Consider the following 20,201-nt stretch of genomic DNA (forward strand, 5'->3'; position numbering starts at 1 on the left):
CTGATAATCTCTGGGATATGTAGATGGCTAGCATGATGTGTGCAGAAGGTAATGGGCTGCTGTTGGGATGCTGAAGCTCCGATGGTGTGACCATGGCAGGCTGGAGTACAGTGAGAGGAGCGTTTGGTCTGTGGTGCCTGGAAGCACTTACCCGGGAGAAAGGACAAGGTATTCTTCTTACGCAAGAGATTGCACACTTACCACATCCCGGGAGATTGTTCTGAAGACCAAGTTAGAGGTGATGCCTGGGATAAGATGTTCATTGGTTTTATGCTTCAGTTGTGTGTTGCCTTAAAGAACAGGCATTTAAGATATTTGAGGTACTTCGGCATGATAGTAGTATAATTAACCTATTCTGAGTTAACTGAACAGCCTTTAGAACAGGAAACTCCTGAAAAGCAGCTATTGTCAGAAATAAACCCCAGCTAACTCTCTTTTTTCACTGGTGTTGTTTTTCACAGAAAGAATGAAAATCTGCTTCTCCAGATGACAGTCATAATTCTGACATCTGATAACTTCAGATATTAATTTTAGAAAATAATATGTTTGACTATTCTCCTCTGATCCAAGCTTTGTAATAAGCTGCTCATCAAGGCTGGCCTCAAAGCATTCTTTGCCCAAGCAGAGTTTTGTAGGAAAGGACCACACTGATGGTTCTGAAACTTGATTTTTTTTTTCCCTAGCTATGCAACATCAGAAATCGAAGTTTTTCTTCTGTAGACCGTCTTATCAATATATTTTAGCTTAAGATATGAAGTCTGTTTTTTGGGGTGAGAGATTATTGTTACGTCTATCAATTCAGTCTTAGATTCACTCTGTGATCAGAGTGGAAATGAAGCAGTTTAAAGTGTGTATAACCAGAAATAAATTAAAAGTTATTTTGGAGTCTTTTGAGACTGTGTCTGCAGGGCCATTTTGTAAGCCAAATCCTCCTCGTTTTGCAGAGGAGTTCATTGGCTTTTGCTGAGTTATAAAACAGTGTTTGGCAGAAAATCTGGCTTCATGCACACTCATGCACACACTGAGAAAGTTATATTGTTTTACGTTTTAAGTGCCGTAACATTAGAGATCATGTCATACTGAACTATCATCATACAAGCCAATACATCTATCCTACACAGATAACTACTCAAAATCTTCGCTAGAGCATTCTGCTGATTCATCTACTCTTTCTTGTTTCAGAACTAGCAATATTCTCAAGACAGTCTACTTTTATCCTGCCTTGTGTCTAAAATGATATCTGAAAATTTAATAATTATTTTTAGATTCTAAACAACAAACTTTTCGATCAACTGAAAAAAAAATACATCTTTATGGTTAAAAAAAAAAAAAAAAAAAAAGAGAACCGCAGTCTTTCAGGTGTGGTCTACTTCACCTTGCTTTGACTCTAGTGCATAGGATATAGTGAAACTCTTCTTAGTATGTGAAACAAGAGGGCATCTGTTCGATTAATGTGGAGCAATAGATGTAAGCTTCCTCTCGAAGAAGCAGTACCTCAAACACCTTCTTGTCTGCTTGCTTGCTTATGAGTAAATAAAGCAAAAGTAAAGGGGAAAGATGTTTCCAGTCTATAGCCATAAATGGGCAGGGGAAGGGGAAATGTCCTACATATATATAACATGTTTTTTCCTTTTCCTTGTTGCTAGAGTAAAATGAGTGACAGTATACTACAACCTTTGTGTTGAATCATCATGTCGGAAGTAATTGTTGTGCTCTATACTGCATTCTGTTGTACTTTGGCAGAGCAAGTGTTTTTCTTCATTCCCTTTTAGTGTCAGAAGATGTGTTTTAGAACTAAAATATGCCAGTAGGAAGTATGGTCTTTGCAATACTTTCTATCTGATGTCATTAGACAGATTTTGCCCTACTCATTGTTGTGTACTATCACTTAATGACAATAAGCTATGCTTTAACAAAAAAAAAAGTGTACTACTCAAAGTCTGACAAGAAGAGTGATATACAAGTTCCAAAGCAAAGAAATCAAGTTATCCTTAGGAATTTGGTTTGTGTCTCATATTACACAGTTTGTAAAGGTATCTATCAGTACAGTGTAGATATTCTCCACTCATTGGCTCTTACTTGCCTTCCTGTGAGTCCTGGGTTCCTGAAGAAGAGAAGGACAGGAAATAGTGCATTTAGAAATCTGGTGGTATTTTTTGCCATTGTAGCAAATTTTTATTGTCTATCATATATGTGTCCAAGGTATAGCTGCTTCTACCTTAGATATTATCAGGTTATAAAGCACTGATCCTATTACTGTACCTCACACCACTGCTTATTACTCAGGTGCCCTAACTCATAAATAGGAGGATGTCCAGTTCCTGCCCGTGTCTCCAGTGCCATATAGCCTGTCCTTTTCTGGATAATAACTGTTGGAAAGGAAAAAAGCTCCATTTGCCTTTCCATAAAGGAAATTATTCCTGCTGTTGTTGCTATGATTCACAGAATCACAGGATGGCTGAGGTTGGAAGGGACCTCTGGAGATCATCTAGTCCAACCCCTCTACTCAAGCAGGGTAACGTAGAGCACGTTGCTCAGGACTGTGTCCAGACAGCTTTTGAATATCTCCAAGGATGGAGACTCCACAACCTCTCTGGGCAACCTGTTCCAGTTCTCTGTTACTCTTACAGTAAAGAAGCTTTTCCTCATGTTCGGACAGACCTTCCAGTGCGTGTTTGTGCCCATTGCCTCTTTTCCCGTTGCTGGGCACCACTGAAAAGAGTCTGGCTCCATCCTCTTTACACCCTCCCTTCAGATACTTATACACATGGAGAAGATCCCCCCTCAGTCTTCTCTTCTCCAGTTCTCTCAGCCTTTCCTCATATGAAACATGCTCCAGTCACTTCATCATCTTAGAAGCCCTTGGCTGGAAAGGCTTGTTATCTAAATACATGCCTGTTTTCTGCTTGTGAAGTCTGTAGCTTCCATGCACAATGTTGGCTTATAAGACTTCAAGAACAGACAATAATTAGAGAACATTTCTCAATGGAAGTGTTGGCAACCCTGGATTGTACTTACCAATCTGTTCGTATCTATCTAGAAGTGAAAGTCTCAGCTGAACTGATGAAGTAATTTGGAAAATCAGATGCAGTTTTGAGGAAGGGAGTGTGTGAGTTGTTTTAGCAATTTTGCTAAAAATTATTTGCAAAAATGCAAATTTTGTTACACTTGGAACCTTAAAAATGCTTTTAATTGACCAAATATATAGTATAGCTCTTAAAGTTTCAGGTTCACAGAGTGCTAGAGCAACTATTATGCTCCATTCAGCAGCTGTTTTATCCTGTGTGTTTCAGAAAAATAGCAAAAGACATGCAACAATACTCTAAATGTTTCTGCAGAAGGTTATGTAAAATTTTAATAACATGGCAATGATGCAGAATTAAACCACTCTATACCAAAACTTGTAAATGTAATCAGTAGGACTCAGTTAAGACACTGAGGCAGAATATGATGCCAGTGACTGATAATTCTTGAAATTGTGTTATTGAGCAATGGGAAGAACTTATGTGAATTAGGGTGGGTTTGTGTGGAAAAACTACTAACAGTAATGGCTGATTTAGAGAAGTATCCATATGGAATATGAACACCTATTTTGGCTTAGATTACTGTTCACTAAATATTAATTATTAAAAGACCTAAAGCATTTTGTTGAAATAGGGATGTCTCATTTGGGTTAAGCCCACAAAAGAAAGAAAGAAAAGACCTTGTGTTGTTCCTCATATCTGTTTTATGTCCATTTTCTCATCAAATTGTCATCCTTTTCATAGCTATTTATAGTGAAATCTTGAGAGGAATTTGCAGGTTTACCTTCTGGATTTGGGGCTGTGTGGTGAGAGGTAATTGCATGTTTTCCTCTACTACTTATCAATATGAGCCTCTCATTTAATACTCTCTTTTTTAGAAGCAGATAGTATATGTTTTTTTCTCCTCTGGCTCAGATATCCATAGGAACTTTTTGTCTTTCATGCAGCAAATCAAATGATTTTTTTGTAGAAAAAATGCACTATTGTTAACTATTTTTAAAAAATCATTCTTGTTTGTATTCTTTCTTTTTCATTTCAATGATCTTGCCTTCTGTGTATCATTCATTCATTTTCAACCTGTGTTTTGTATTAGTCTGGGGATTAGACTTTCTGCATTAGTAGCCTCTATGTGTTGCATTCTATAAATTTTTATTTCTGCTCAGGCTCTCCCTGATCCTAACTGTGCTTTCTTGCTTTTCTTTCATTCTTGCATACTTTGATTTCTAGCTATTGACAAGAAAGTTTGAATATTTTCTTGTTGCTTTGTGTAATGACTCCATTATTAACTTTTTTAGCAGCTATTGCTTTTGCATTTTAAAAAATGATAAAATAAAATAAGATATGGGAATATGGGATTAAAAGAAGCTATACAAGTCCCAGAAGTCAGTCTCCCTGCAGTTGCAGGCAAACATGCAATCATCTAATTCAGAAGGATCCCACATTATATTTTCTCCACATGGCATCATACACAGTGGATAATTATTTAAAAAAAAAAAAAAAAAAAAAAAAGATTTCTAGTAAGAAACATTACAAATAAACTTTGCAGCAATGAGAAGCAGAGAGAGGTAGATTTCACTGATATAACCTGCAATATATGAGATTTTTACTAGAAATAAAAGTAAAATATGTAAGAGTAATTGCTGAATGAAGAAGTTCTTGTTACATATCTTGTTATGCGTATCCATGCTCCCAGTCAACAAGTTTCCTAGTTGTCATGATGCTTTGATGGAATATATACAAGGTGTAGTCTCTTAGGAATGCAATAATTGCATCCCAGACTTTTCACAGTTCCAACTTTTTGGCTACAACTTGGGCTGTATGCACATTAAGTGCTTTTCTTAACAAGGATGAATTTTAAAACATTTCTTTTAAAAAGAAAAGTAGCTTGATCCCTAACTAAATAGGTGTATTCATTGTTATCATGTTCACAAAGATACCAAGCCTTGAGTATATCAGTTAAAACGATCATTAGCGACTTAACCAAAAATAAATAGATCACCAGTATGTTCTGGGGGGAGCCATAAATCCTTGTTAAAATTTTCTCCCAAAATCCCTAAGTAAGAGGAAGGAATGGGTAAATCCCCTGCCTGTGCATTAGCTCCACTTCTTAAATTGCTTCTGCCAGAAGTTGCTTATGCTAGGGTTAATGAAATTAGAAATACCGGGCTGGGATAGAGCTCTGGAAAAAAGCAAATCCATCCCTCTGACCTCACATAAGATCAAGTGTGTCTAGATAATCCTTGACAGATGTTTGTCTTAGGTTTCATTTCTTAAGAAACTCCAACCTCAAAAACTGCCTAAATAATGTGTTTCTGTGGCTACTGTGATATTGTAAAAAATTTTCTAATATTTCTGTCTGCCTTTCTACAAATTAAACCAGCTACTACTTGTTCCATGCTCAGTGGACGTAAAGAACAGTTAATCCCCATTCCCTTAGAATTCTTGCAATATTTAATAGGTTGTAGTTACAGCCCCTAAATTTATTCTTTTCTAAGTCAAATAAATGCAGTTCTTTAGATCTCTCATCACAGTTCGAAAACTGGATATTGTACTTTTGTTGCAGCCAGAATTCTAGCTAGTAGGGATAGTAGTGCTGCCTTTAAACATACGACGCTCCTTTCCGGTCTGAACTTGCCTTTTCTGCACTGGTGTCGCATTGCTGACTAGTATTTTCCTTTTGAGCTACTGTAATTGCCAGGTCGCCTTCAATCATACCACTACCACATACGAGTTATTCCAATTTTGTATTTGGGCATTTGGTTTCTCCTTTCAGTATAATCTTTTGTGCTAGTTTTAGTTAGAAACTTAAGTGAACACAGTTTCCTCAATTTGTCAGGTTAATTTTGGAAAATCTGCCTTCTGAAATCTTTGCTGCCTCTAAGCATCATTTGTTTTACAGTTCTGGAGTATAGTTAAAATACCTGAGGAAAAAAGTCTGATTGTGTCAGATGCTTTAAAATATTTATTAAAGAAGGGTGTTTCCATTGGAGACTTTTATGTATAAATACTGTTTTAATGTAAAATAGTATTCTACTCATATACTGCAAATAGGAATTAATATATCATCTCTGATATAATGTAAAAAGTGTATTACCTATATGTCAAGTATAATTTTTATAGTATTTCTGTTCATGCAATAAGGTGAAGTCTGTTCTTAAAAGTATTTTTTCCCTATACCATGGCTTTTACTGGAATTCACAAAATAGTATGCTAATATAACTGGTGTGTATTGGGTTCTTATATGTGCATCAGACCTATTTAATACCATCTGCTTGTGGTTCTTAGACCACCACAGATAGATCTTCCACAGCTTAAGAACTGCTGGCCTACCTGTAACTGAAAAAGGAAACTTACTAAAAATACATTTTAAAAGTGCTACTTTTCATGCAGCATCCTTTTTTAATGAAAATTTTTGAAATAAGTAGCTTAATACAAATAACCTTATGTAGGTATCAGCCAAACATGATTGATTGTACTCTGAAAAGAAGTCACTTCATTGACAAGCTGATCCAAAATCCTTCATCATAATGTTTGGGGTGAGGGAGTGTTAGTCTCCCTGCGGTTCACTCAGCTGATTAACAAAGAATATAAGGCTGACTCCTTCAGCACTGTTAAATACTTCTTAAGATAGAAATGAGACTTTATCCTCCCTAGACCAACTGTTTGCTTTTTCTGACTGCATGTAACTAATACAGCAATCCAAGCTACGGGAGTCTCATCATAGTGAAACCCAGGAACAAGTGATAAAATCATCAGAACAGTTATCTTCAAAACACCATGTATCATAGTAACTAAAACAATTAACTTCTCATAGGTAGTGTTTTATGAGATTTTTCCAGTTGCATGACGCCATTAGAACTTACTTGTAATTTCTTTTCACTCATAATATATATATAAGACCATCCTTAATTCTTGCAAATATCTTAATGTTCTGCTGTCAGATATTAACATTATAGATAATAGTATACCATAATATTTTAAAATACTCTGCTTCATTTTAAATATGCTTCATGTTTTCTACCATTTCCTTCTGTTTCCTTTTTCTTTTTTTCTTCCATTATTTAGCCAATGCTGTGTTTTTGTATGATTAAAAATAATGTGGGCGCAACAGAAAGAAGTGATTATTTTCAAGTAAATAATTCAACCACACCACACTTCTCTTTTAACTGTGTTTCATGTGTCCCTTGGGTTTTCTTTATTTCCAAGTGTAAATGATAGAATCATTAGTTGCTTAATTTTACATGTGCTTTAAAAATAAATGCAATCCAGACATGAAGTATTTATATTTTTTCTAAGCAACGGATTCTTATCAGGACACTGCATTTTCCTTTGATTTTGTGCAGAGGCAACGGATTCTCTTATGCCTTCCATTAAAACAGGCTCTTGCCTGTCAATGGATGGGCGCCGACATGAAAATGAGGAGAGCTGGCACGATGGCTGCAGGGAATGTTACTGTCACAGTGGACGGGAAATGTGTGCCTTGATCACCTGCCCTGTTCCTAATTGCGGCAACCCCACCATACATCCAGGACAGTGCTGCCCATCATGTCCAGGTAACATGCTTCCTTCCATATTCATTATAATCGGGTATCATTCCATGTACATGTTTTGTTTCTTCATACATGAAAAGAAATCTCACACATCATTCAGTAATAAGTATAAATGGAAGTTTCTGTGCCCAAGTGTAACATAATGACTGGCTTTCATTAAGATCTCAGATGTGAAAATGGATACTTAAATGTATAAAGCATATGTATAGAATGGGAACTAACTTTTTAATCTCTGAAGTGTTGAACTTTTTAAGCAATACTGTTTATATTAGCTATAGTAGCAAATATATACTCGTATACAATTTTGTGTTATCTATAATAGCAAATATTATAATAAACCATTACATTTTCTCTTTTTTAAAGTGGAGTTTTAACAAGATTGATGCATGTTTCACAACATCTCAAAGGCATACATTTTTACTGCTGTCTTAAGTAATTGAACATTATGATTCTATTTTCTGAGTGAATGATCCTATGCCACCAGCAGTAGAAGATTATTTTAATTCTTTAGGTGGGAAGGTCAAGACTTAATTTTTTGCCACAGCAATATGCAGTGTTGATCCCTATGCATTCCATCACATATTGTCTTTCTTTCCTCCGGCTGCCCTCCCCACACCCACGTGTGCTTGTGAACAGCAGAACACTCTCCCCTATGAAACTTCAACATGGGAAAAATAAAAAAAGTCAGTTGGCTTGACTGTGAATATTGTGGCAGAATGAGCAGCCAAACAGCAAAGAACAAATACAGAATATTGTATTCCTAAAGCCTTGTCACTGGACAAGGATGTTATCTTCTACTTACGCTCACTGGAATTCAGGGCCGAACAGAACCATTGGAGTACCTGCACTCACCTTTTCACAATTTGTATGTTATTGTAGCAGGGACAGTTACACCATATTGATGCAGAGTTAATTCCACTGACTTCTTACCATCAGTAATATGCTGAATGTTCCACCTCCATGTATGCTGCTTCTGAAACACAGTTTTAAGAAAATCTAAGGCTTGATGTAAAGGAAGAAAACTTCTGTTGTTCAGAGCAAAACTTAAAATTTCATTATTTTACAGCTTTGAAGAACATGTCATTTTTGCCTTAGATGTGCATTCATGATTCATTCAGCATTAAAAACTTAAGATGGTCACTCCAGTTTCTGCAGTTCTGTTTTTAGATCCCCAAGCTTAATTCCTAATTTAACTGCATTATAAGCATACTTGTGCATGTTGATTTACCTAGCATGTACAGAATACCTCAGTATATTCAAATAAACATAATGATAATTTTGGTCTTTCAGCAGCACCAAATATATTGTCCAACAGTTGCTGATTATTTTGTTTATGGAGGAGGAGTCTAGGTACATCTATTCCTAAACCTGATGTTTGATTCATTAAAGGAAGATCAGTATAAGAGATTAGCAGTGCCTGTCATCTCATGCTATACTTTTCATTTTGATATTCAGAAAAATGTAACGTTTGCATTAGCCAGAGTATACCTACAATAATAGAGATCTGAGATCACAGCAGACCTCAAATATTTCTGTACTCTCTGCTGTGCTCCTAATGCTTCTGGAATATATGATCACCTTCAAATCAATTACCTGCACAGACACCACCAGTGCTCTGAAACAGGGGAAGTTCTAAAATGTGTACAACTCCCAGTTAATGTTACATTAGAAGATGTCCTTTTCTTGTGGATGAAATCAGTGTTTGATTCTGAGCGCCAGCAATGTTGGTCAGTTGACAAAAAGAACAGATGCTTACCCAGTAATGTCCGTTTCTTTGAGATACGGTGTCTACATAAATTTCACTGTCTGCCTGCCTTTCCTGCTTTCAGAGTACTAGTCATCTAGATTCTGTATTAGCAAAGGCATATTTGGTGCAGCTCTTACAATGCTAGGGCAGATGCACAGTTTTTTAAAAGTGGCTGCGTATATGAAAGTGTATGAATTAATATGGCCGAATTAGTCCTTATGGGTTTCTGTTTCCCCCACCAAGGTCTTTTGTTTGTTAGTAATATACTTCTGACTTTATTTGGCAGTGTATCGATTCCCCACTGATGATGTTAAATGAACATCATGGCTTTCAGTAAATAGGAATGTAATTTGGAAATGAGAGATTGTGAGCACGTCAGTTGAATGTGTCTGATATAAGAATATTGAAATAATCAGCAATCCTGATACACTGAGTTTTCAATTGCATTGTTAACAATTGACTGGGGAAAAGGCAGCTCTCAGAGGTATCTTTTTTCAGACTGAAGAAAGTGTTTACATTCAATTTCATGTTTTTGAAGGTAATAATGCAGTCATAAACATTCAGGCTTGTTTTGTGGTTTTTGTTTCGTTTTTAATGAAAGGTGAGATTCTTAATGTACTGTGGTGATATTTTACAACAGTGGCATTGCAGAAAACACAGTGCCTGATGTCTGCTAGCTTATGCCTTTTGTTTGCATATGCTTTCACCTTGGATCTAGGTGTGGAGCCCCTTTTTTTCCTAGAAGGCAATCAATTTTAGTTAGTTTTCTAGAGAGGCAGATACACTTTGACTGCTAAAAATTCATTATAACCATGTTTTACATATTAATTATGAGGTTAAAGTGGATGGTAGCAGTGCTTGTGGAAAGCTCTAGGTTTCCTGTAAGATTTAGAAAGCTATTAACTTCTAGTGTTTTGCAGAACCATGTTTCCCAGAAAGCCTGTGTATTTGATTAACTAGTTGCTCTTTCAGGAATATAACAGTTTGTATGTTTGTAGCACTTCAGTTACCATAATTATGCTGATAAGGGAGCTGTAATCAATACCATATGTACAGCAATACTATCTGTTTGTGCTTTTCTGATAATAAGCAGCATATGAGCTGTAGTAAAACAGGCTTGTGACGTTGTAGAGGACTCAATGCAAAAGAAACACTGAGAAAATTTTCAGAGATAGTATTGCCCTTGCCGTGGCAGCTTCTGATGTCAGTGTCTAAAATGTGGTGACATTGTATGACAACAATATGTTGCGACAGCTGAAATGAAAATTAGATAGTGACAAGGCAGCAGACCAGCTATCTTACTTCAGTTATGGTAAACGTTCCCAAACTGTATAGAAGTCGATTTCCTTGAATGCTACCTGTCATTCTCCAGAAATGTAAACAAATAATTGAGCTGTATGTCTACTATCAGCTATACAAGAGAACAAAGGGCACAAACTTCATTCTCCAGAAAAGTACAGCAGTACTAAGAATGCATAGAGAAGTAAAAATACTGATAAGTGTTGGGCTGCATGAATGACTAGAGGAACTTATCCATTTAAACTTTCTGCCCTAATCAAGATATCTGGTTTACGGTGATGTTCATGTTAGGCTTCTCTATAGTTGCATGGGAGAGATGGATCTTCAGAAAATGGTTTAGATATGCTGAGTCCTTACCTGGAAGGCACTTTCTCTTCCTCTCCATTCATAACAGAGGAAACCTGAGGCAGCTCAGTTCTTAATGTAGGCACTTAATTTAGTTGCCTAATGTTAGATGGGTTTAATCCAGGCCGATGGATTCAATCCATTTACTTACAAGCCTGAAACTTCATGTTGCAGCATGTAGCTTTCAAACTCTTGGCTCATGTAGGCACATAAAGCATGCTGTTTGAGGTAACTTGATTTCAATACAAAGTCCATGGAAAAAGTTAGTTGACTTACTCCATGTCCAAAACAACTGGCATGCCAAGCTGGCAGCTATGTGGATTTAGTAGAAAAGGAGACTCCAGAGTTGCATATTTGTTTTTAAGCCCATCTCTTCCATGGGGCAGCAGCATTTTAGTCAGAACCTTTTCTTGATGGTAGGTGCTTAAACACTTTCTTTCCAAAATGCAAAAGGCATTTCTTTTTTCTTTTAAAACATGAATAGGCAAAGAGAGAGTTTTCCCTCATCTCCTTAACACCTGAATGATTGGAGAGCGCTCATCCTTAATACGGGAAACTGTTTCAATTCCTTTCTTAGCTTGAGGGAGGTCAAATCTATTTTCTTTACCTGGTTAAAAACTGTGCGAGTCTTTAGCCCTGGTTGTAGAAGTAATGTAATTAATTGTGTGAAAAGGAATTAAGGTTCACTTGGTGAGGCATAGTCACAGGGAATATGAGTCTACATGCTGTTAAGATCTCCTTAGGGTTCAGTTTTTACTTCAAAGACTACGTATGATTTTATATGGAACAATCATTAGATGAAATACATCTACTGATGTTAAGTACTTTGTTTCTGTTTCTTTTTATCTGGCATCAAGTGGTACTGACACAAATCACTCAAGAAACTGTGGCAGACTGAATCTGGACTTTCCAAATCCCAGACCAGAAACATACTTATCCACTCTCTTGGGAAGAGTACCAATACTAATACACAGCAGTTAAGAAACTGTCCTTTCATTGGTTTTTTTCAGAAAGCAACAGTTGTCCCTTGGAATTCTGACATTACAGATTTTTTTGAATTTTTCTGAAATGCCAAGAATGCTTAAAGTTCTCTCAAATTTATATTGACTAGCATTTGTTCAGATTGGTTCCCAGATTGTTTCTTGTTTGATTTTTTTACTTTTTCCCATTTTGCTATGAGATATACAGGTAAGTGACATAAATATGCTCTTAATGAAACTCTTTTGACTTTATAGCTGTTTTGGTTGATCCTAATATTACCAATAATAACAATGAGAAATTAATGATGATTGGGTACATTTGTTACTCACTATAATGTCCATTTATTTTTATTTGCTTGTTTTCACAGATGAAATAATTGTGCAGAAGCCAGAGCTCACCAGTCCATCTATTTGTCATGCTCCTGGTGGGGAATACTTTGTAGAAGGAGAGACGTGGAATATTGATTCTTGCACCCAATGTACATGTCACAGTGGACGTGTCCTGTGTGAGACTGAAGTCTGTCCACCTCTTCTTTGTCAAAACCCCGCCCGCACACAGGATTCCTGCTGTCCACAGTGCCCAGGTAAGTATTATCAACCAACTTTCATCATAGCCCTTCTTGCACTTGGAATTTATGATACAAATGTTGAATGTTTAAGCATGCACATAGTTGATTATTGTGGTGCCTTTTTTCCTTAGCATTTTGGAAGGAGAGCCTGCAGTCCTTTGTTTCAACTGCAAAACCTGACTAGGTACAAGATTTATATTGTGTGTAAGGGATGTTGTGGTCCTGAAGTTTAAACTCTCTTCTTTGAAGGCAATCTAATAATGCAAGGGTTGCATGAGAACCAGCATCCTTAGTTAGAAAGTTTATGAAATATGCACTGGCTTATTTATGGAAACACACAGGATTAAAGAAACTTTGAAAGTAATCAAAGTGCTAGGCAGCTATAGACTTGTTTCTTTTCATTTCTCTGTGTTTTGGTTTTTATAGACCTTTTTTATTACTATCTTGTCTATTTGGGATTTGGTAACAAAAATCGTTCTGCTTGTTTTTACCTTCACCTGGCATGATTCGAGAGTGACTTGAAAGTAACTGACTAATATCAAAGCATTCCACCCCTACAGGTGTGCCAGCTTCCTCACAAACTGCCCCACAGTGTCAAGAAAGTAACAAGATTTGTTTTCCCCTAGGAAAGAGATGCAATTATAAATAAGCACAAATTCATATTTTACATAAGCAAATGTGGGAGTTCATTGATGTGGAAATTTAGTGCAAACTCAAGAATTGTATGTAAGCTCACAGAGAAAATATTTTTGCCTTTATTAAAAACAAAATCTAAACATTTCACTTGAAAAGGCTAGGTTTTGCTATTTCTACCACAGTTTTTTTTCCTCTCTGACAAAATATTTTTTAGTGAAAAAGTTGATCAGTTTTTCTGACTTTCACTTTTCTTATTGTTGTTAATAACAGTGAATATTCATACTGCTTAACCTGAAAATACTATTTGGAGTAGATGATCTTTCTTCACCGGCTGTATAAGGAGCTTTGTCTCCTAACTTGTGCAGTAAAATTGGGAACCTGATCTTAGTCCCTCTATGAATCCTTCTTTTCTTCTCTTTCTTACGTGTTTCCTTTGCACATACAATCATAATTCTTGGTCCATAATGTCTGTTAAGACGCAACTTTATTCAGAAATGTGTGTCCCCCCACATGAAGGTATGACAATTAAAGTAGACCCATTGAAATCAAGATGGAGCCCTGTGAAGCTCCATCTGTTTCTCTGCAGCTCAGGACTAACTCATAGCTGTCCACTGATGAAGATAAGCTGCATGATAGCTTTGGACTTTGCACCATTCCTGGTTCAAGGACTTGAACTGATGAGGCAGAAGCTGGGGTTCAAATTTTAAATTTAAAATTTAATCTCTCTTAATTTAAGGTGAATACTTGTTGAACTTCTCTATTCCATTTGGTTTAGAGCATTCAGAGCCCTTTTCTTGAGGGCGTGCTTCTGATAATGACTGTTAAGAAAACTTTGCCCTCCTTTTTTTTTGTGTTAACTCAAAGATCTACATAAACATGTTTATTTTAGCATGCATCATGAGATCCTTATCATATGCAGGGACAGAATATGCATCAGGCTCTGTCCTTTCTCTTGTTCTTTTGAAATGGTGGGCCACTGTGTTAGGATTCCACTGCAGTCTTGGGCATATAAGAAACATGTATGTCAAGAGCGAACTCTTTACAGAGAAAATGTCAGGGAAGCTAGCTACTCTTAGTTAACTAACTTGTTCTGTTTATATTTACAGATGAACCTCTTCAGCCTTCTTCATCAAGCAACGAGAGCATGCCCAGCTACTGCAAAAATGATGAAGGAGATATTTTTCTGACAGCTGAGTCCTGGAAGCCCAATGTGTGCACTAGCTGCATTTGCATGGATGGTGTGATTAGATGCTACTCTGAGTCTTGCCCACCAGTATCCTGCGAGAGACCTGTTTTGAGAAAGGGACAATGTTGTCCTTATTGTATTGGTGAGCAAATAAAAATAGTTGATAGCTTGCTGTTCCCTTCTTGGGAATAAAAAAGAAATTATATTTCCAAATTTGAATATGTTTCCTGATTTGAGGGGGCTGCAGTTTGTGCCTTCAGCTGAATCAGAGAGCAAAATCTGCATAGGGAGGTTTGAGGATCATGTTTTTTGGTTTTAAGGTAGAAGTGCAAGAAAACGTAAATGTACTTTGCATATCAACCTGAGAGGACATCCTCCTAAAAACTTATAGTTGGTGATGTAGCTTAATAGATGAAAACATTGCATTAAAAACTATTTTATTTTAAAAAAGCAAGATAATGCATATTTTATGTGAAGATATGTTACATAACATAATATTAGTCAAGTGTTAGTAACAACTGCAGAAGATGATAAACTGTGAAGTATTCTGAAATATATACATTTCATGGAATAGAGAAGTGTTAATAAGGCAACTGCATTAAAATGCAGGGAAAAAAGAGGAAGTTCATTAAAAATTGTTATAGAACAGTGCAAAATAATATATTTGAGAAAAAAATAGAGAAAATGAAATTTTGGAAATATTAAAATATGCATAAAAGAGTAAGGACCACACTGGTTTTGAATTTGAAGTGAATTAAATGGTGGATGCTGTAGATGGTGAAAATTGCCACACGCTTTTAAACTTGTAGAATTTGAGACTACTGATCATTTTCATTATATTTTGAATAAGAGTATTTACTTACACATATCTTTATAGTGACTTTTCAATACGTGCAAAGGTTGTAGAATGGAAGCTGCTGATGGAAAAGGTGTAGTGGACTTATTAAAATTAAGTCTTTGTAGTATTTGTAAGGAAAGCATTCAAAACTTATTTCTATAACCTTCATTTCCAAAAACAGTGGGGATATATTCAGTGAAAAAGAATGCAACAAAAAAGAATACCATAAAATTGATGGGCTTTGAGAATTGTTAATTGAACATGTGATTCAACTTGCCCATCTATAAACAATATGATTCCTCCTTGGAGCCATCTTGTCAGAGCATTGTGAGGTCCTTTCAGATATGTAACCTTGATAAGCTATTGACATTTTTAATTTGCTGTAGAAAAATTGTCTTTAATGGTAGGTGATACAATTCTATAGGATATGCAAGAAATTTCTTCAAAGGAAAGCTTGGAGAAGTTGGAAAGTATAAAAATTTCAGTTGCCCACGCAACTAAAGGAATCCATATATGGATTTCTTATATTAATGCATTTTGAGTGGAAAGTATTTTCTTATCCTATTACTGCTTTCTCATCATGGTTTGCATACAAGAGGGGGAGGTTTTAAAAATTCTTTGACAACTCTTTCTTCAGCCTTTTCCTCCAGTGATTGACTTTGCAACACTTAAGAACATTTGAATCCAGACTACTTTAAAAAAGTTAAAAAGAAAAACAAAAAACAAATAAAAAGAGTTTACAAGCCTGTACAGTCAAATCATAAGCCTTAATACTGCACTGGAGAATTCTTTTGGTCAAGGGAGGGATACACTGCTGGAACTAGTGCCATGTTCTACTGCTAATTCAAAAGAGAACTTCTGGAGCGCAATGCATACAGGGTCTGCAAGGTCCCTGCACAGTTTCAGGTCTGCAGGCACCAGGTTCAGAGCTCTTTGTGACCATTTATTTTATACCACGCTATTTGCTAACGCAGGCTGTGTCAGGGTATGTCTGCACCATATTCCTTTGTGTCGAGTAAGCTGTCTCTAGACTCAGATATCAATAAACCTTTATATTTTCTATTTTTATTTGTATATGCATATGTGTGTGTTTGTATATATAAGTACATGTACATACATATATATATACACGCACGCATGCATACACACACACACACACACACACACACAGTTTTGTTGATTTAGTATGAATCCCCTCTAGTAGCACAATATTTCAAATAATTAAATGTGTGAGCAGTTAAAATTTGTGAACTTTTTTTAGTAGCAACTGCTCAGCAATCCAAAATATAGAAGCAAGGTTTTGGTTAGTGCTTAGATGTGAAGACTTCCAGTGATCATACACTTTCTTAATCCAGCTTGTGCTATATTGTCCGTAGCAGAATATTTTGTGGTCTAAATAACTGAAATTCATGGGAACATACTTTTTTAATGCTTGCTGTGTATTATGGACATTTACTTTTGCCTGTAAGAGGAATAAGATTACTAACTTAATTTTTGCCTTGTGAAAGCTTTCTTTGTTGTTTATATTTGAAAATATTGCTTTCATGTTTCTTACTGTTCTTTTAGTTCTTGAACTGTGAAACACCTCTTGATAAAGTCTTCCTTGATATTTTTATGTAATAATTGATAAAGTATTTAGTAGGTAAAATCTGTAGAACATGTCGTCTTCATTTATTGCAGTTTCCTAAATGATGCTGGGTTTTAGCACTGTATTTCATTCTGCTTCCTTCTGGATCCAGATCATGATAGCTTCTAACAAGTATAGTATAGATTAAAATTTAAAATATTGCAAGCCTTGGATGCTTTGTTGTTTTTCCAAATCCTCAAATTCATCCTTTGGAAAGATAACCTACTTCAGATAAGATAAAGGGATATCTGTTTGATTAGAAAGAAGGCTAGTCTTAAGCAGAAAACAGAACAAAGACTTTTTTTTTTTTTTTAATCAAATGTTTTAGATTGATTGACTGGTGAAGTAAGAGGAAACTTTGAGAAAAGACAGGTAGAACTATGTACAGTCTCCTGGACTGCGCTTCTGTATGTGGGTTTCTTAATGCACCTCTGCTTTGCTTCCACTGAGTTTGTTGGTGTTGTGGCCTCCATCTTTCTCCTGTGTTTATGCTTTCATAGCAATGGACACCAAGGGCCAAGGGGTGCAACACTGCTATTCTGATTTTATCCTTGTTCATTCTTCTTAAAAGCACTTACTGCATAAGTATTAAATTATGATGTGGTGTTTAAAACGCGAGCAAGTTAGAGGACTTTTCCAGCCAGCACAGCTGCTGACTGGAAGAGGGTGTCCTGAGTGGGGCAAAGTAATACCACTGAGGGCCGATCAGCTCTGTATGCACAGGAAATGCTCAGCTTCAGTTATACAGAGGAAGTCAACAGTAGAGGACTGCTCAAGCTGTGCCTCTCGTTCTTTCCCCGACTGTATCTGCTTTCTAACATAGGGCTCTGCTGGCTTGTTGTGAACGTTCCCAACCTGCAAGTCCATCTGCGGAAGAAAATTATGTATGCTTTTTGCATCTTGCAACCTTCTTCTCCCACTGCTCCTTTCCTATGTCCCTCCCATACTCACTTAAAAAATCTTCCACTTGGAGAGGTTGACACCCATACTTACAGCTATGGAAGCCACTGTATAACCATACCAAAGCCCTCTGGAACATTTAGGCTTTTCAGATACTTTCATTAGTATTTTCTTATAGTACTTCTTGCTTTTCTTCTTTTGCACTTGAATTTGCTGTGTTCAGATGCGTATTATTGTTCTGTTGACTGCTAACCTGGTTATCTTGGGTGTTGTCAGCCTGTCACGACAGTGCAGGCCACCTGAAAGGCTTGCATAGGATACAACATAAAAATTGGTGTATTGAATGTGTATTGAATGCTTAGGCAGAAAATGAACACTTCCAAGTGTTTTCCTAAGACGTACTTACCTCATCAAGTCTAGGTCCCTGTTACATACTGCGTTATAGCTCTCTCAGTCTTTGGGAAAGCTGTTCCAGAACCTCACTTTTTTGAGGATTAAGATCACTCCAACATCCAATTTAAATTTTTTCATGGTTAGTATTGTATATTGAGTTTGGTCATTGTCGTTTTCTTTTCCTAGAGTTTTTCACTGATGTAGTTACAGAGACTAATCAAATCCCCTTTGAGGTTTTGCTTTATCGTAACAAATAGTTTAAGCTGTAGTTATGTCATCTGAGAATTACTTCATCCTCCTTAGCATCCTGCTTGGTCTTTTCTCTAAGTATTCTGGACTGATTTTATCTTTCTTGAGCCTTGGTAGTTTAGAATTGAAGGTAGTCTTTCTTAGCTAAATAGGGTTCACTAGGAAAATGAAGGTAGGAGCTGTGATTCTCAGTCGTACATTGAAAAATCAGTTTTTCCTAATTTCCACTGTGTTTTCGATACTATCATCTCATGTACAAATCATCCATCTTCCAGCCTCTGGCACAAGGAAAAAGAGAAGAAAAAGCTCAAGCTAATTATATATTTAATAAAGAATCAAACTAGCACTTCTATTAAAGATTTTTCAGAAGATGTGGAAAGAGTCTTCTAGTTAGAGCTGCGATTTCCTTGTAGCTGTCGTTTAACTCTTGTGTTTTGGAAAAAGACAGTATTTGTATGTAAGTGGCCATTACAACTGATCACACTGTTTTCCTTCAACAGAAGATACAGTACCAAAGAAAGTAGTCTGCCGCTTCAATGGAAAAACATATGCAGATGAAGAACGTTGGGACATTGACAGCTGCACACACTGCTACTGCCTGCAGGGTCAGACTCTCTGCTCCACTGTCAGCTGCCCACCCCTCCCTTGTGCTGAACCCATCAACGTGGAGGGAAGCTGCTGCCCTATGTGTCCAGGTAATGTGAGGTGACTCAGAATATTGTGATGCTGTTTTCCAGCACTGATAATCAGGGGGCTTTTTTTTTTTTTAACTGTTTTTCAAACTTTAGTCCATGTTGAACAGCATCTAGTAGACAATAGACATTTAGTATAAGGATTCAGACAAATGAATATTCTTAAGAGACAGGAAAGTCATGCACAAATGTGTAACTGTGGACTCAAAAATTATACCCATTTGCCCCTGCTCTCTGTCCTTTCACAAGGTTATGGAAACATATTAGTGAAGTAGACAAATGAATATTTTTACACCTCTGCAGATCCTGTTGATTATTAACATTTCTGTTCCTTCAGAGTCTGATTATTTTTCAGATATTACATTGTCATATTTATAATTTTAACTTGGCTCAAATGCAATATGAAATTTTCTAGACTATGGACACAGGGGACCCAAGAATTGCAACTCCTTTTTAATTCTAGTCCTGAATTATTGCTCTTATTTCAGTCAGCTGGTAATAACTTCCAACAGAACAATTAGGGAGCTTCAGTAGTACCCTCTCTTGCATGTCTATTACTTTGGGGATTAAACAAAAAGGAAGTCAAAGAAACCATCAATGTCAGTTAAGTATCAGTTGGGAAGATGTAGCTCTTTCCTTGGCATTTTTGTTAAAGTGTCACAAATAAGCAAGGCTATAGTAAAGTATATATTCTGAAATGGTATTTTCAAAAACAAATGTGTTCACAAGGCTATATCATTCCATTCGCATTAAGATAATGATAATAGCAGCAACTATGTATCCTGTATATGGTATGAACAAGTGGAAAATCCATAACGCACACTAAAATCTTCCCAGTGCTCTCAATATATAAGGATACTATGTCAAATTTAAAACAAAAATCACGAAACACTAGTATAAAATTCTAAAACAAGTGAAAGCATTCATACGACAAAGAACTGCTGATGTCTAAACTTATTTTCTTAATTAAGAGCAGCACTAAAAAGGTAAGAACTCCATAGATTGTGAAACACATTTATCTCATTTTGTAGAGATGTATGTACCTGAACCTACTAACATCCCCATTGAGAAGACAAATCATCGAGGAGACATTGAATTAGAAGTACCAAACTGGCCAACACCAAGTGAAAATGACATCATCCACATTCATAGAGGTAAGATCTGATA

At 36.3% G+C, this 20,201-nt stretch overlaps 1 protein-coding gene across 1 annotated transcript in view; it reads left to right on the forward strand.

Annotated features, from left to right (window-relative positions):
* Positions 1 to 20,201, forward strand: part of CRIM1 (cysteine rich transmembrane BMP regulator 1) — a 215,414-nt gene that overhangs the window by 187,412 nt on the left and 7,801 nt on the right. The window contains exons 11-15 of the mRNA XM_026102661.2: positions 7,367 to 7,576; positions 12,313 to 12,528; positions 14,256 to 14,477; positions 18,843 to 19,037; positions 20,066 to 20,188. Coding sequence (XP_025958446.2) covers positions 7,367 to 7,576; positions 12,313 to 12,528; positions 14,256 to 14,477; positions 18,843 to 19,037; positions 20,066 to 20,188 — 966 coding nt within the window. The remainder of the gene's footprint in view (positions 1 to 7,366; positions 7,577 to 12,312; positions 12,529 to 14,255; positions 14,478 to 18,842; positions 19,038 to 20,065; positions 20,189 to 20,201) is intronic.

Source organism: Dromaius novaehollandiae, chromosome 3 (assembly GCF_036370855.1).
Source record: "Dromaius novaehollandiae isolate bDroNov1 chromosome 3, bDroNov1.hap1, whole genome shotgun sequence".
Taxonomy (NCBI): Eukaryota; Metazoa; Chordata; class Aves; order Casuariiformes; family Dromaiidae; genus Dromaius; species Dromaius novaehollandiae.